Source organism: Neodiprion virginianus, chromosome 1 (assembly GCF_021901495.1).
Source record: "Neodiprion virginianus isolate iyNeoVirg1 chromosome 1, iyNeoVirg1.1, whole genome shotgun sequence".
Taxonomy (NCBI): Eukaryota; Metazoa; Arthropoda; class Insecta; order Hymenoptera; family Diprionidae; genus Neodiprion; species Neodiprion virginianus.
This window is the reverse complement of record NC_060877.1, coordinates 32,061,498-32,077,923: the sequence shown is the minus strand read 5'-3', so window position 1 is coordinate 32,077,923 and position 16,426 is coordinate 32,061,498. Positions and strand designations below refer to the sequence as shown.

At 40.3% G+C, this 16,426-nt stretch overlaps 3 protein-coding genes across 6 annotated transcripts; all 3 read left to right on the top strand.

The window, feature by feature from the left end:
- The first annotated feature begins 4,782 nt into the window (after positions 1–4,782).
- LOC124299265 (mucin-4-like) lies at positions 4,783–8,056 on the top strand. Of its 3 annotated transcripts, none has more exons than XM_046752360.1 (3): positions 4,783–4,887; positions 4,980–5,941; positions 6,044–8,056. In XM_046752360.1, exons 1-3 carry the CDS (start codon positions 4,881–4,883, stop codon positions 7,091–7,093), a joined length of 2,019 nt encoding a protein of 672 aa, XP_046608316.1. In that variant the 5' UTR covers positions 4,783–4,880; the 3' UTR covers positions 7,094–8,056. The 3 variants fall into 3 exon arrangements, with proteins under 3 accessions (XP_046608316.1, XP_046608326.1, XP_046608306.1); XM_046752370.1 differs by having other exon boundaries at positions 4,980–6,925; positions 7,041–8,056; XM_046752350.1 differs by having other exon boundaries at positions 4,980–8,056.
- Positions 8,057–8,309: 253 nt separating this feature from the next.
- LOC124299285 (protein gar2-like) lies at positions 8,310–10,482 on the top strand. Its single transcript, XM_046752408.1, has 2 exons — positions 8,310–9,285; positions 9,437–10,482. Exons 1-2 carry the CDS (start codon positions 9,279–9,281, stop codon positions 10,204–10,206), a joined length of 777 nt encoding a protein of 258 aa, XP_046608364.1. The 5' UTR covers positions 8,310–9,278; the 3' UTR covers positions 10,207–10,482.
- Positions 10,483–11,011: 529 nt separating this feature from the next.
- Positions 11,012–16,413, top strand: LOC124299277 (beta-galactosidase). Of its 2 annotated transcripts, none has more exons than XM_046752393.1 (10): positions 11,012–11,402; positions 12,501–12,673; positions 12,854–13,004; positions 13,066–13,129; positions 13,210–13,304; positions 13,453–13,683; positions 13,816–13,987; positions 14,067–14,185; positions 14,333–14,723; positions 14,818–14,996. In XM_046752393.1, exons 1-10 carry the CDS (start codon positions 11,328–11,330, stop codon positions 14,856–14,858), a joined length of 1,512 nt encoding a protein of 503 aa, XP_046608349.1. In that variant the 5' UTR covers positions 11,012–11,327; the 3' UTR covers positions 14,859–14,996. The 2 variants fall into 2 exon arrangements, with proteins under 2 accessions (XP_046608349.1, XP_046608339.1); XM_046752383.1 differs by having other exon boundaries at positions 11,018–11,402; positions 14,333–14,743; positions 14,818–16,413.
- Positions 16,414–16,426: the final 13 nt, after the last annotated feature.

The window sequence follows — 16,426 nt, the reverse complement described above, 5'->3', positions numbered from 1 at the left end:
ATCTTGCCATTTCCATTCTCGCAGAAAATATGCGGAATCAATCGTTGAGTCAGGAATTTAATACCATTGAAAATACCATTATTAAACACGTTTTTACGTAAGCTGAAGAAGTAAGCCTTGTAACATCAACAACAATCACTGCTCAGTACGAAGAATTTTTAATGCATGATTGAAATAAGAAAGCAGTTAACAAGTTTACAAGATTAATGTAATTTATTAGTTATTAATAACGGTAACAATTAACGCACTTTTATGCACGCGGAGTTGGTGTACGTTCAACGTGTTCGCTCTGCGCAACCCTTTGATCTAATTCGAGGCTACCTAATGCATTTTGCGAGAACTACACGTCCAATAATTAACTACGTCGTTTACGATGTCTACTCAATTATTCAATTATTCGCTACGTCTACCTCGAATTACGCGCTTTAACGACTGGCACTAATCGCAGTTAGAAACAACGTCGGTCGTTGATAAGAGCACAGAATACGTTACCTCGGTACATAAACGTAAGTCTGCGAAGATTTAATAAATGCTTAGAATTAGGCCAAAGCGGATGCGATAAAATGAAATCATTTTTCAAGGTACCAGCATAAAACTCGAGTTCAACTAGCTAAGATTTACACGCGTCAAGTAAAGTCGGAATCAGACGCTTCCCAATTGCTATTTTTCTACAATATTCACATGCAGACGACATTTTTGTGTCATTCGTAAGAATCTTCTAGACTGAATTCAAAATTCTATTGGACTGAAATCCATTGGAATCAAGTTTCGGAAAACCAAATGTTGAGATTAAACATTCGCAGACTGACGTCGCTGCGATTCGTTGCAAATTGCAAGCCGAAAAAAATTAAAATGAATAAAAACCTCGGGCTTCACTCTTCCTAGAGAAGAAGACGTATAGGTATACGGTCTTCCTGCTTCTCAAGTTGCCAAGTGTTTCGCGTGGCAATCAGCCCATCAGCATTAGCGCAACGTCGACGCAGCAGATGAGCAATTTGCGTATTCACCGCTGCATCGCATACTTCGCGCATCAAATTTGTGTCAATTTAGCCACTTGAGTATCGCTTGTCTTGTTGAAGTTGGACATAACGAACTTAGTGAACATCGTTCAGGACGTGCGGTACACACGAGCTGGGTCAACGAAGATCGATATGCCCGAACAGAAATTGAGAAGAATAAAATAACAGCGGTGAAAAAAGATCTCGAACAATTCTAACTCGGCTCTAATTCGTCACCGATTTCGTGATTGTGACGGGGCTAAGAAATCGCAATGGAACACGACTTTCTGGGCATGGTCATTAGAACATGAAATATGATCGCTTCTGGGCGGAATTTGAGAATGGAACAGGTGTCACGGCGTTATGGCCAAAACTTAAGAGACGAGTTGAATCATAGCTCAAACGATGAATCGCACCGAATGCCTGAGAATCCTACATTCTTAAGGAGGATACGGATTAAGAGTATAATTTCTAGATTGAACGACAAGTGGCGCGTTAACCTCGGTTAAACTTAAACCATTTAGTAAGAATTAGCCTCTTCGCCACGGAGTTCGCACGCAGGCGGAAAATTTTTAAATTCCATTATATCTTGTCCACGATGCACATTCAAGCGGTCAGACTCGACTGACACAAAACTTGTGATCTTCGATATCGGAAATAGTCCGACTTTGACGACGGGAGACCGAGAGCTTCTCGAAGATAAAGCCTAGCGTTGCGTGGTGGAGTTGGAATGATTATACTTGAGATAAAAGGGCTCCGGAATAAGGTTAGTAGAATCGTTAACTTCTGGGAAAGTTGACTGCCCTCATACGATAATGAGAAAAAAGTCGTTGAAACAACCAAGCGTGTCATTACGGATGGCGAAGTAAATATTTATTTGTCTCAATTCAAGATCTATCGGTCCAACAAAATGTTTAGTTGATTTCACTAAGATCTATTAGACCAGCATAAGTATTTTACTGAATTAAGTAAGTATATTGTATAGTAGATCGTGTATTGTTGAATCAAACGAACGTCACACGACTCAAATAATTCTTTCTCTCCGTGTAACGATTCACCAATCGTTCATTCTTGAAGTATTCCACCAATAGAAACTGTTATATGAGTTTTATGTGTTTCCAACGATGATTACATCCTTATCGCGCCAAGGCGATGGAATATTTGTAGCCCTCGGACTGTGACTCGGTCTCGCAGATAATTTCCCTGTAAAAAAAAGTAGGTAAATAAAACTTTGATGACTTAGCAGAAAACTGGTAATATTATGACTGGTGAGTGAACTGTTGAACAAATGAATGAACATAAGGAGAAACATAGTAATTATGAACGATAAAGAGCTTCGCTGACCCGAAGACAAATGTCGTAAAATTAAAGACGTAGCTTTGCGAGTGATGGATAGTGACGAGTAACTCTTACGGAAAAATTTATTCTTGCTCATGCACCGCAAAATCATGAATCTTGAAAAGTCACTGGGGAAAAACTTTGGGTGATAATTGTTCCAAATTCGACATCGAGTTGCTAATTTTCTTCAATAAAATCCACGTTATCGTCATAAATTGTATGCCATAAGTTAGTGCATAATACTATACTATATTGACAGCAAGTGCAGCTGTTGCGCGGGCAAACCGATTTTCTGAAGAAACTCACGACAAAGTCTAAAGTTATCTTCGATAACGCCATGATTACTCATCTGTAGCCGTATCATGTATTTTAGTGAAACAAAGTTATTACGTCAATTACATCAAATTACGAAGAGTGAAGATTTTAATCTGAAAGTATCGGTGCCTTGCGGCGCAAATTAGGCTGAGAAAGATAATATAAAATTTTGGGAAATCGATACAGAAAACAAAAGAGCTGTAATAAGGTAAGTGTGCCAGTTATTGACGCGCTTAGTCCCAATTATTGAAACTTATATTTTCCAAAGTTATAAATTGACGGCGCAAATTGTGAATTTCTCGATGACTAAAACCAATTGCCAGAGAGTTAGACATAACGAATGTATTTTTGGTAATTTCAAAACAAAGAATTAAACAGATGCAACCAAAAAAGTTCAATAACTGGAACACTCACCTTAGTGAGAGGTGATTAAACCGTTTAAAGTAATCCTAACAATGTTAAGAACAATGACCCAGTTGTTAACTAACACCATGCACGACAGTGAGTTAAACTAATCTTAAGTGTAACCAGATTTCGTAATTAATGGCAACAACACAAATCCAATATGCACGATCCGTTCACAGAAAGCAATTAAAACAAGTTTCTGAGTACATGATATAAGTTACTCTTCTCAAGAAGAACTCAAATTACGTCCTTATCGGCCGAGTCGAAGTCTCCGAGCCGTGGTAAAACAGTTCCTGTATCAATTGTTGCCACGACTCGCAGTAACCAAAAGTCGCAAAGTATCAACCGTTGCGTTGACTGAATATTCTTCAGTCAACGCATCAACCAACGAAGCAGATAGCCGACTGAAAATAACCGTTACTATTAGCCGGTCACTCCTATCAGTTCATGGCAATATGCAACTGTAGAACATTCGATAAGCCTTGTAAATTTCAGCGCACCATCGCCCAAGCTGATATCAAAGGAATCGATGAAACTATATCGATGATAAATTGAATCTCGCGCTCAAATAGACTGATGCAGGTAATATTGGGCCCCATTCAAACTGGGGCACAGGGACACTGGAGCAGCCACATTACGCGATAGAAATCGAAAGTGAAACGAAACGGGCCCAAGTCCTAGTTTCCCACTTTACCGCCCTCAATTTCTGGGCCTTATTCGATTTCACTTTCTCTCTCGTAGAACTGACCTGACCCAAAGACGATTTCTACCGACCTCTCCTCCTGCCCGTATTTCCCTTGGAGATCTCTCCTTAGAGAACGAGCATGTCCTCGATGCTTAGGTCAGGATCACGCTCACTTTCGCTCTCACTTGGTTCACCTGTGCTAAAATCACTTTCGATTTCACTTACAAACGATTTCTACTTACTTACCTCGCTCTGCGGACGGCAAAGCCGAACACAAAGTGCAGGTTCACCTCTGAATTTAACCTTTCTTAGATTTCTCCAAGTAAAGGAAAAGTTTTTAATATTAAATCGATTCCTGGTACAGCGCCAGTTTGGATAAGGATTTCAAATCCTTAGATCGGGACAGTTTTCGTCGCCGAATGAACCCCATGAAGTCAACTTCACCTCGAAAATAGACTCTTCAAACATTGTGGCAGATACTGATCGTATATCAACCTTTAAGACCTCAGCGATAAGAGCGTAGTGCGTGCGTAATTGAACGAACGTTGACAAAATATCTGGTATCATACCATTATTCGCAACGACGATGTCAAGGACAATGAGAAAAAATTTAGTACAGCGATAGCAATTGCTATGGACTTGCGATCACAACAGTTCTTGATACGAAAAGCAATATTATTCTCGCTGAGAGTCCTTATGGTTAGTCCTTCAACCCAAATGTCACCAGAAGGAAGGGAAAAGACGCAATGACGTCGTGAAAAAATATGCTCTGACGACTCAATCTTTATGAAATACGACATCACGGTGATTGGAACTTTTTGCAAATAATGTAAAGAAAGACTAAACGTTGAGATAACTTAAAATACCCAGAGTAAGCTAGGTCTTGACGTATGTGCATGTTTACTATGCAGAACACGGATGTCAGTAAAAGATTACCGAATCACACTCACCTGACTCATAACTAAAATAGCAATAAATTTATTAAACATACAAAATATCGCCGCCGCGATACGAGATATCATCTCGTTGAAAAAGGTATATAAAGTACCTGAAGGTATTTCGGCGCAGTGTAATTTGAATATTTAGAGTGAGTAACACGGTTGAACTTGCGCAGTGGATAAACTAAGTTAGAAACCAATATGAAAGGTATATTTTAATATTAATCGAGCTACTTGATCAGCCTGAACTTTTGCTGATTTTATTATTTCATTATTTCATCTGTTCATTGTTTTCTTTAGTGTCATGCACCCTTGTATTGGCGGTGCTGATTGGCACCGCTTATGCAGCACCTCGTTGGGAAGAGCTGAGCCATCCACAGACAGCTGCCTTCAGTCATATCGACGACGTTCAACGCTGGCGACAATATCGAGAAGACCTCAAGGAATTTTATAAAAACAAGTACGCTGGGCTCAAAGAAGTTCATGAACAATTGAACCGGAGGAATGATTCGGATGAATCGCAGGAAGACGTGAGCGATAAATCTTCACTCGAATCTAACGAGTCTGCTAAGAACTCACATTCCGAGGAATCCGTAGAAAAAGTGAAGTCAGTCGAAAAGTCAAGCTCACATTCCGAAGAAGATGATACCGTAGAAGATGATTCTAGGGAGCGATCAAATTTTAAAGGATCATTGAGGAATTTCCCGGTGATTAAGAACAGCCCGGTATTTCCGTTGCTTGACAAAATTATCGCATCACACCGTCGAAGGCCTGAAAATACCCACTCTCAGTCTGGTGGCTCACACGTAACTGATAATGCGGCAAATGCTTTTGCACGGCCACCAAACGCTGACTCTGCATCTACTACTGGAGCAGTACCCACAAATTCGCAATCCAGTTCCCAGGTAGTACATGCCAGTGAATCAGATGCCTCTGCCCCAGCATCATCGCCTGTTTCTGCACCTGCAATTGGGGTTAGCCCTGGAAACTCACAATCGAGTTCAGTAATTGCACCTGCTACCGGATCGAGCGCTTCTACTGCTCCATCATCTGTGGCGTCTGGACAAATTGGTGAAGTTAGTTCTGCTTCCTCAACGTCATCTTCGGCATCTTCAGCAGGAGAAACCGGCGCATCATTGGCAGGAGGTAGCGGTGCAGGATCAAAAGATGGTGACACCGGTGCTGCACCAGGAACTGATGACAGTTCTTCCTCTTCCGTATCATTGGTAGCTCCTGAACCAGTTGTTGACGCAAGTGCTGGTACACCTGAAGCGTCACCAGCTTCTAAACCAGTCCCCAATACTAGCTCTGACGCACCTGCTGCATCGGTAACTTCCGAACCGTTTGATGGCGCAAGTGCTGGTACAGCTGCAGCATCACCAGCTTCTGAACCGGTCGCTGATTCCAGTTCTGACACCTCTGCACCATCGGTAATTTCCGAACCGGTTGTTGACGCAAGTGCTGGCACAGCTGAAGTGTCACCAGCTTCTGAACCAGTTGCCGATGCCAGGCCTGACGCCTCTGCACCATCAGTAATTCCTGAACCAATCGTTGACGCAAGTGCTGGTACAGCTGAAGCGTCACCAGCTTCTGAACCAGTTGCCGATACCAGTTCTGACACCTCTGCAGCATCCGGAACTTCCAAACCAACTGTTGACGCAAGTGCTGACACAGCTGAAGCGACACCAGCTTCTGAACCGGTCGCTGATGCCGGTTCTGACGGCTCTGCACCATCGGTAATTTCCGAACCGGTTGTTGATGCAAATGCTGACACAGCTGAAGCGTCACCAGCTTCTGAACCAGTTGCCGATGCCAGTTCTGACACCTCTGCAGCACCCGCAACTTCCGAACCAACTGTTGACGCAAGTGCTGACACAGCTGAAGCGACACCAGCTTCTGAACCAGTTGCCGATGCCAGTTCTGACACCTCTGCAGCACCCGCAACTTCCGAACCAACTGTTGACGCAAGTGCTGACACAGCTGAAGCGACACCAGCTTCTGAACCAGTTGCCGATGCCAGGCCTGATGCCTCTGCACAACCAGTAACTCCTGAACAGGTTATTGGCGCAAGTGCTGACACAGCTGAAGTGTCACCAGCTTCTGAACCGGTTGCTGATGCCAGTTCTGACGCCTCTGCAGCATCCGTAACTTCCGAACCGATCGTTGACGCAAGTGCTGACACAGCTGAAGCGCCTCCAGCTTCTGAACCGCTTGCTGATGCCAGTTCTGGCGCCTCTGCACCATCGGTAATTTCCGAACCTGTTGTTGACGCAAATGCTGACACAGCTGAAGTGTCACCAGCTTTTGAACCAGTTGCTGATGCTAGTCCTGATGCTGACATTAACGCTGTTGTTTTTACAGCCGCGGTAGCTTCTGACCCTACAGCTGATGCCAATCGTACTACTTCTCCATAATTGATAGTCCTGGAACCAGTTGCTGTCACCAGATACTTGCCACGAAATGATCATCATCCGTTGCACGGGCAGCTGCTTTTAACTAAATTGTTACACAACGCATCTAACGCACAATAACCATACTTGGCTCTACCGTTAGTATTTTCAATGCATCTTCCACAACCACTCTTATACTCAGTACAACCAGTGTTATGTCTAATATCCAAATCAATTTTTTTGGTACTAACATTATCGTGTTTCGAGTAACTGATATTGTAAGAGGGACCACTGCGACTGGATTCGATTCCTTTATCGGAAGAATATCTTCGGTACGAACATCTTTGATTCCCAAACTATAACTGTCGCTGACATCTCAGAAAAAATACGAGTGACGTCGCTATTCCCAGTACGATCAGACCTAGTTTACTAACAACCCAATATTCAATCAGGTCCACTTCCAATGGGATCATAGAAATGAGAGCAGAAATTTAAACCGAATAAATAGCAGACGTATAAATGCACGTAATACTAAATATTTAGGTATCATCCCATACGTGTAATCATCCCCAGGAACACAACTTTACCGCATCGATAATGAGCTGAATTTAAAATAAATAATAGACCAGAAGTGATGTTAAATCGTGGTAAAATCATACTGTTAGTGTGGAAATATGTATATTCATACGATGAAAATATATCCAACAATTTAAAAAATTGCATAATTATCTGAATTATTGATTCGAAACGCCTAAATTTCAATGCAATCTTAGTAATTCACTCGATAATATGAGTGTTTCAAGTTATTTGTAAATGGTATTCCCTAGTTTATTTTCTTAACATGAGTACATTGTAGGTATAATACGGTTCTCGTTCGGTTTAACGGTAGCGTAAACTCATCCGTACTATTATCTAATTTATCTACGAAATGTAGTGACTACAGTACTTTAGCCAGTACAGAAATAAAGCATGTGTATTATCAAATGACCCACGTAATTTGATTGATGTTGATCCATTACTTTTTTACGGACCTGCTACACTCGAACGCCGTATATACGGTGAACAGTAATCCCAGAAGAACAATAACGAACTGCAATCATTCTGACCGATAAAAGCAAAGAAATCCTACGTTGAATATTTGATGTGATCCACGAATTTTTGTAGCAGTCGGAGAATATGAATGTGATTACAAGTCAATGCACCGTAAAGTGCGCAAGACAAACCACTTTAGTCGTCATTGGATTCTAGTAACTTCCGTTTACATCTAGCGTTATCGCTTGGAATATCACGATGACGATAAATGTATATTTTTGATGACCATGTGCATGTCGTTGTCTTCATTCGTTCAATAACAGGTAATGCATTCGTGCATTGAGTGTCAATATTCATCGAGTGAGTCATTATCAATGACGACTGTGAAATTCGCATGAAATACAAATCACGTGAAGATAAGTAATTGATAACATAAATGCACCATGGCACCTTGTGAGTAGGTTTTAAAAATAACTTAATCTGCCGATTCGATGTGTGACTCATGAGATTGTCAAAAGTTTTGCAGTAATAGCCCAATATCGACATCTTGGGAGGGAATTGCGATGTGCAAAATGATGGAATATGTGCAGATTTATGGCACAGAAGTTCAAAATCGCCTTAACGTTGCTTCGTTGACAACATGCAAAGCTGTGATGCTCGGTTGGTGAGACAAACATCATCAGTTTCAACTCTACATTACTTCGACTCGTATATTCCTTCAGGAATCCGGAGGAAATCTCGTTGAAGCTGTCAAAAATTTACGCTTGCGATAAGTATGACAACGAACCGAGGAGATAATGTATCTGGGTGATACCGATAGTACGTGTAAAGGTGGCAAAAATATAGAATAAAAATATCACCTATTGAAAATGTGACTGATGAAGTGTATGGTGAATCAAGCAATTGGACAAACTGGATTCTTTCGATACAACAAGATAAGACATGATTTTCAATTGCCCACAAGCCGACACCTGATTAATCTACAAGAAATTAATTATCACATCTTCCGATCAGGAAGTAAACAGTCTGAATCATACGCCATCATTGTAATCGATAATACCAATGCTATCAGATTAGAGAAAAGCGGTGATACTATAAAACGTGCGGATTCTTGCAATATGGAAGCATTCGATCGAAAATTCAGTACGACGTAGCATCGAGCAAATTCTCAAGCAAAATGAAAGGTGAGTTACTAAAAGTATTACAAGACTTCCTTCAAACCTTCTTTCGCTAAAGTGGTGTAACTCGATTACCGTTTCAATCAATATAAAAAAAAATCGAGGCATCCTCGACTTTCAGCTCTTATTTAGTAAGATTTTATATTCCCTTTTCCAGTTATTCGCACTCTGGTATTCACAACCCTCTTCGCCGCCGCTACCTCAGCCGGCAGGATACCCATAAAAAATGAAGATGAAATTCGTCATAAACCGGACGACGCGCTCAATTCAATCCTGCGTAAGCAACCTCTCCACAAAGAAAGAGACCTGCTTCCGGTACTCCGACCTCACAAAGGAGAAGGTCCGCTCCTCGAAGTCGGACATCCACAGAAGCACCGCCCCGAGGAACTCAAGGAACACAGAGTACCTGCACCACATCAGGAACCGCCGAAGCACCCTGAGAACGAAGACGCGTTAATTACAGCAACGGAATCCGTGACTGAAGATACTTCTACAAACAGCACAACTGCAGTTTCCACCACCGCGGAATCCGAATCAGAGAATGAAGTTGTACCCAGCACGGAAACAGAATCTACCACGGAATCTGAAGACGATGAATCTACAGAGTCAAGCGCAGCTTCTACTTCTGAACCAAATTCAGATGGTACAACCGAAGCCAGTGGAGACTCGGAATCTACGACCACACCTGAATCTGAAGAAGAAAAAGAAGAAGAAGAAGAAGAAGAAGGATCTACGGAGACAAATGTGACTACAACTGTGAAGACAGAATTGGAGAGCGAATCTGAAACTAGTGAAGACTCAGTAATTTCTACTACAGAATCTGAGACGGCGGAAGCTGCTACGACCGTTGTAAGCACAGACTCGGACTCAGTCGGAACAAGCGCTGAAACAAAAAGCTGGTGGCAAAGAATGTTCTCCTGGATTTGATCATTTATTGATTGGAAGGACAAGAATTCTCTTTGTTAGGTTCCTAATTTTTTTTTTTTTTTTTAAAGAAAATTTCTCACCTCGTGTAACATCAATCTTCGACATTCACACTTCTTTAATTGGCTTATGTGTTAATAAATTATTGATTATGTAGTTGTACAAGTTTCTTGACTAGCATGAGCTTAATGGATATTATATTATACCCATGCGTTTGTTAATTTATGCAGAATCGAATTTATCAACTAATGTATCTCACGAATACTGTGAAATAAAAACTAAATATTCTCAGCAACAGTCTAATATCCCGATATCAGACGTACGATAACATCCATCACACAATTAATCATATTCATGATATAAAATATGTTCGGAGTTTTTCTTGTCAGACTGTAAAGTGAATCTTGCTATGACGGATGTGTGCAGATTCCACAAATTCAAACTCCTCAATCGTGTTACATCAATCACAAGTATTTGAGAAACGTATGGAAATCGGCTCGTATAGTGTAAAAAACATTCACACGTGTACGTCGTAGGTATTTTGTTTTAAAGATCAATAATCTTATATCCATAACGGCGAATGCCCAAGTGCCTGAGTAAACAATTGATTCAAACAATAAACATGTCCCAACATTCACTCTTCGTGGTGTACAACGTTTAACGGACACGGAAAAAATAATATTATTCTCAAAATAACTCGTGGTTATTTGATAAAACAACACTGAACAAAATAATTCTATTCAACGTCTGGTTCTCGTTGATCAGCAACGCATTTCTCTCTCTCATGCTTATTCTTTCGTACTCCAGCATCGGCTCATGTTCATTCGGTGCGACCGCACACCGGAATCAGAACGATATTATTAATAGAATTAGAACATATAACGGACTGCGAACAAAGAGAAACTCATTATGAGTGTGCGGTCACACTGTGCATATTAGCTGTCTTGGTTCGGCCAGTCAACTTGTCGTGATTGTCAAGAGGTACCACTACTTGGTAACAAAGTTCAGTCCCTGATTCGTCCATTATTCAAACCGAGTACCAACCGCTTATCAATGGCCAGCCAGTTGCTGTGAGCCGAAAGGCAGGCATCCTGGCGTCTTAAACCAGCTCCGGCAGTGAGAAAATGGACTTGGCCACTTGGACGCTTCTGGCCTTGGCCTTAGCCGCTACGGTTGAAGGTTTAACTACAATAAACTCGGTGAGTTGACTGGAAATTATTGCTCTGTGCAATCTTTGCCTGTGATAATAGATTGTAAGATATGGATAGGAATGTGATGCCAGTGCAGTTAGTTAAATAAGCTTTTGTACTGGATGTGACGGTTCAGGGTATATTATCAGTTTATTACTGTTGGCAAGACATCTGCTATAACGTACTGTAGCTAATACTGAATTAATCAAAACGCCGTTCTCGTTTTTGAGATAAAATTACAGCATCGTGTGCGTCTATTTTAGACTGCAATTTATGGGGGGGGGCTATCCTTCGTTACATTGCCTGTTATCAGCACACACGGCACGTCATGTGAGATATGAAATAATGCACGAAAGCGCCGCGCTACAAACGTAGAATTTATAAAACACGCTTCAAAGACCGAAATTTAAAAGCACTACTAATTAACCAGCTTTCACCATCAATCGAAACGATAAATCTTGTTACCTCTGGATCTTACGTGATATTTACTGAAGAAAACTTCATACCTTTATAACCATTGTAGTGTTAACCACGTTTCATAATACATCATATTTATTACTGTGAACATACATAATTTTTATCAATTTGTAAATCAGTTTTGTTAACCAACTGTAAAGTAGAGATAAATTCGAAAGTATAATATACGTACGAACTTATTTTCTATATAGTGTATTAAATTATAAAATCGTTGTTCAAAAATTCTGTTTTGAATGAACAAAGTGTTTGTAAACTAATAAATTAGCTCTGATTAAATCGTAGAATCATGCTTTTTAATCTAACATTGTCTTTTTCTTTTTGTGTAAAATATCGTTCATGGTATCTACGAAATTTCCATTTGCCTCAGAAAATATTGAATTGAATGACTTTTCCATAGCAGCTAAATTTGAAGCAGTTCCGCACAGTAGGCGACAAAAACTGACCCTCTTATTCTCCACTTTTTCACTGTCAGATTCCCCTTTGAGATTTTTTTTAATGCTTCAATGTCAGTAGTAGATAACGAACTCTTTTGGCTGATATATTTCTGATTTAAAATCGCAAAGTCGAACTACTACGAGTCAGGAAAGTAATATCGTAATATGCAAATCTAATTCTGGCTTTACATTGTAGAATAACGTGACGAAACCTAGTTTCACAGTTGACTACACCGGAAATCAATTCTTTCTCGATGGAAAGCCGTTCCGATATGTTTCTGGAAGTTTTCATTACTTCCGGGCCCCGAAAGTCTACTGGAGGGACAGGCTGAGGAAGATGAGGGCAGCTGGCTTGAACGCAGTTTCCACGTAAGTACAAATTCGAATATTTTCATAGCCAGAGTTCTCAGGAAAAGGATTCGGGGAAAGCCACTGACCAATTAACAATTTTTTTTCCAAACGAATATTGCTGATGAATGCGTTGCCAATTCGATAAGTTGTCGTTTTCTTGCTCCAGTATCCAAAAATTGATATCAATAATGTACTCAGATACGTCGAATGGAGCCTGCATCAGCCAAAACCAAACGAATGGAAATGGTACGGAGAAGCTGATCTGGAGTATTTCTTAACTCTTGCCCAAGAAGAGGGTCTTTTCGTTTTACTTCGGCCTGGACCGTACATCTGCGCCGAAAGAGACTTGGTATGATTTTTTTGCAAAGCTCTTTAACGTGAAATCAAGGCATAATCGTCCTTTTTTCCAGGGTGGCTTCCCCACCTGGTTGCTGAGTCTTGTGCCCGACATTCAACTGCGAACCAGTGATACACGTAAATTTTTTTCATCCACCCAATATTTTTGAAGGTAATTCTATTGCAGCCTGACAACATTCGATTTATTCTGATTATAGGCTACATGAGATACGTGAGAACGTATATCAACGAAGTAATGAGGAGAGTGCGACCCTTTTTAAGAGGAAACGGTGGTCCAGTCATCATGGTTCAGGTAAGGATGGTCGAGCTAGGATCTTGAACACCTTGTCATTAATCGATGCCAGATCAGGCACAAAGCGTTTACCTCCACTTGACTGATAAAAAAATGTGAACCAATGATCATATAATACACCAATAATTCCTAACTTGACTCATTACAGGTTGAAAACGAGTATGGAAGCTACCAAGCCTGCGACATAAAATACATGACCGAACTGCGAGATTTGTTTCAAAGTCACATAGGAAGTGACGCTCTTCTTTACACCACGGACGGCGATACAAATCGAATGCTTCGATGTGGTATGATACCCGAAGTTTTTGGAACCGTGGATTTTGGCACTGAGGCAAACGTGACACGATCATTCGAAACGTTGCGTCTGTTTCGGCCAAAGGTAGTAAAGTGATCAGGAACTAATCACCAATTTTACATCTTATCACGTATATCCTCATGATTATTTGCAATACCTTTTGCCTGAATTTGTTACTTGAAAGAATTACCATGAAAATTGACTCTTCGTTTCCAGGGTCCGTTGGTGAATTCAGAGTTTTATCCTGGATGGCTGACACACTGGGGTGAACCCTACGCGAAGGTAGACAGCAGCATCGTGGTAAAAAAAATTGACGAAATGTTGGCCATGGGCGCTTCTGTCAATCTATACATGTTCTACGGTGGTACGAACTTCGGATTTACGTCCGGTAAGATCAAAATCTTTATTCAAATCCGGGGTTTTCAAATCAGCACGATGTGGCTAATCCTTGGTCATCTTGCGAACAGGCGCAAATACGGGACCTCAATACGAGCCTCAGATAACTTCATACGACTATGACGCACCCATTACCGAAGCCGGTGATCTGACGCTGAAATACTACGAAATCAAAAATGTCATCGCAAAGGTAACAGTTGTTGGTCATTTATTCGTAAGGAGACCCTGTTCAATAACGTGTTCTAATCGGAGCACGACGCCATTGAATGTACTCCGGAAATCCAAATTAATCCGAAACGAACCACCACAGAATAACCCAAAAAATTATGATCCATAGTATCTGCCGATCCCGAACATAACGTTGCCTATTCAGTCGTCAAAAGGAGATTACGGTTCCGTTGTATTGGAACGAGTGCTGCCACTGTTTCATCCTTACATGCGGGCCATCCTCGGAATTTTAAAAGTGAATCAATTCGCACCGCCGACTTTCGAATCGTTCGATGAACCGCTTGCCTTGGTTCTGTACGAAACGGATCTTCCTGAAAATCGCACCGACCCTGGCGTTCTTGATGTTAGCTTTATACACGACAGGGCGTTGGTTTACGAAGATGATGTATTCGTCGGAACGCTGAGTCGAACTCACGGACTCAAGACTGTCTCGTTGTCTCAGCCATACACGCGACGCTTGGGAATATTCGTGGAAAATCAGGGCCACGTGAATTCTGGAAGTGAGATTCACGATTTCAAGGTATGGCTTATAACTTCAAGGTGGTCTGAGTGATCGCACAATTTCTTATCTGATTGCGAATGATTTTCACGCAGGGTGTTGGCGGTGTTACGTTGAATGGTCAAACCTTGACTAATTGGAACGCAACAGGCTTCCGACTACCGGAAATGAAATATGACAGTAATTTCGGGGGAAATAGTACGGGTGAAAATCTGGACCGTCTTCCGCAATTTCTTTATGGACTATTTACCATTATTGGCACACCGTTGGATACTTTTTTGGATACTATAGGATGGGGAAAAGGCGTTGCTTTTATAAACGGCTATAATATTGGCAGATACTGGCCTGCAGCAGGCCCGCAGATGACTCTGTACGTCCCTGCGTCGATCTTAGTAACTGGAGAAAATAGGGTAGATCTATTGGAATTTGAGTATCTTCCGGAAACGCTGACGGTCAGGTTCCAGACTATCCCAAATTAAATTATAACGAGGATAAATACCCATTAATGAATTAAAATAATATTTTTTTGTACTAGACATCGCTCTCTACAAACATTCTTATATCATTTGGCGGGACAGAGTTAATCTCGGCACTACATAAACAATTCATTATCCTGTTCGCTGGAATATTTTGTGGGTACTTTATTAAAAAGTCTAACTCTTTCTGTATCAATATAAAATAACACCGAGTACTGATCTTAATTAATTATGAGTTTGAACAAGTTCAAGCACAGGTGTACTGTTTAATGATGATTACAGGTATCATTATAAATTTCCAATGATTATCTTGAATGATTTTTTAATTATGTATTACACTGCTGTCAGTATAAGTTGTGGCACTTATTGTGATACGTAATCTATATAAAATAGAATAAGTCATAGATATATGGTTACTACAACATAAATGGTACAAGCTTATTGTATATTATAAAAAAATTAATTTTCATTTCGAGTATCGTCTCAGTCAATTTGATACTTATAATTCTTATAATGATTTTATATTTTTTCATTCTAAACTTATATGATCATAAAGACTTGCTATCAGATTCCAATAACCCTTAATCCATGTCCGGCTATAATTAACAGCAGCTGAATGGTTTAATCATCATAAATTATGCAAATGATTCAGAAGCTTCGAGTATATCGACAGTTGTAACATTTAACTAAAATATCACCTCGATTTTTACTCTATACTGTTCACGATATCTTTAGAAACATGTAAAAAGCTCTCAATATGCTTATTTAATTTCAAATATAAAAATTTCCATTTTATCAGTTCGCAATGCAGAAAACGCTAGAAATTGTTTTGGCGAAACTCATAATTTCTGTTATTTCTTCAAGTGATACGAAGTAAAATCGAGTTAGATGAATTCCCAGAAAAGCAATTTACAATTTTTAGGTTCGACCCCTTGACTGGTCTAGGCCTTAAATCTTACAGTTTATCACCATCGTGGACTGTTAATGTCACTAAAATATTCCCCGTCTCACGATCAACCAGTTTAGTAAAATTTCACCAACATTTACAAAAATTATTGCTTTGTACATCGCATACTTCATTTAGTAAAGCATCTGTTCGATAACCTGTCCGATGACCTTTGCAGTAATATTATCATGAATTATATACCAAATTAATGTCAACTAAGAAATTTGCAACAATGTAACACTTTTATAGATCCAATGCAAACCCATATTTTTACGCATTGAT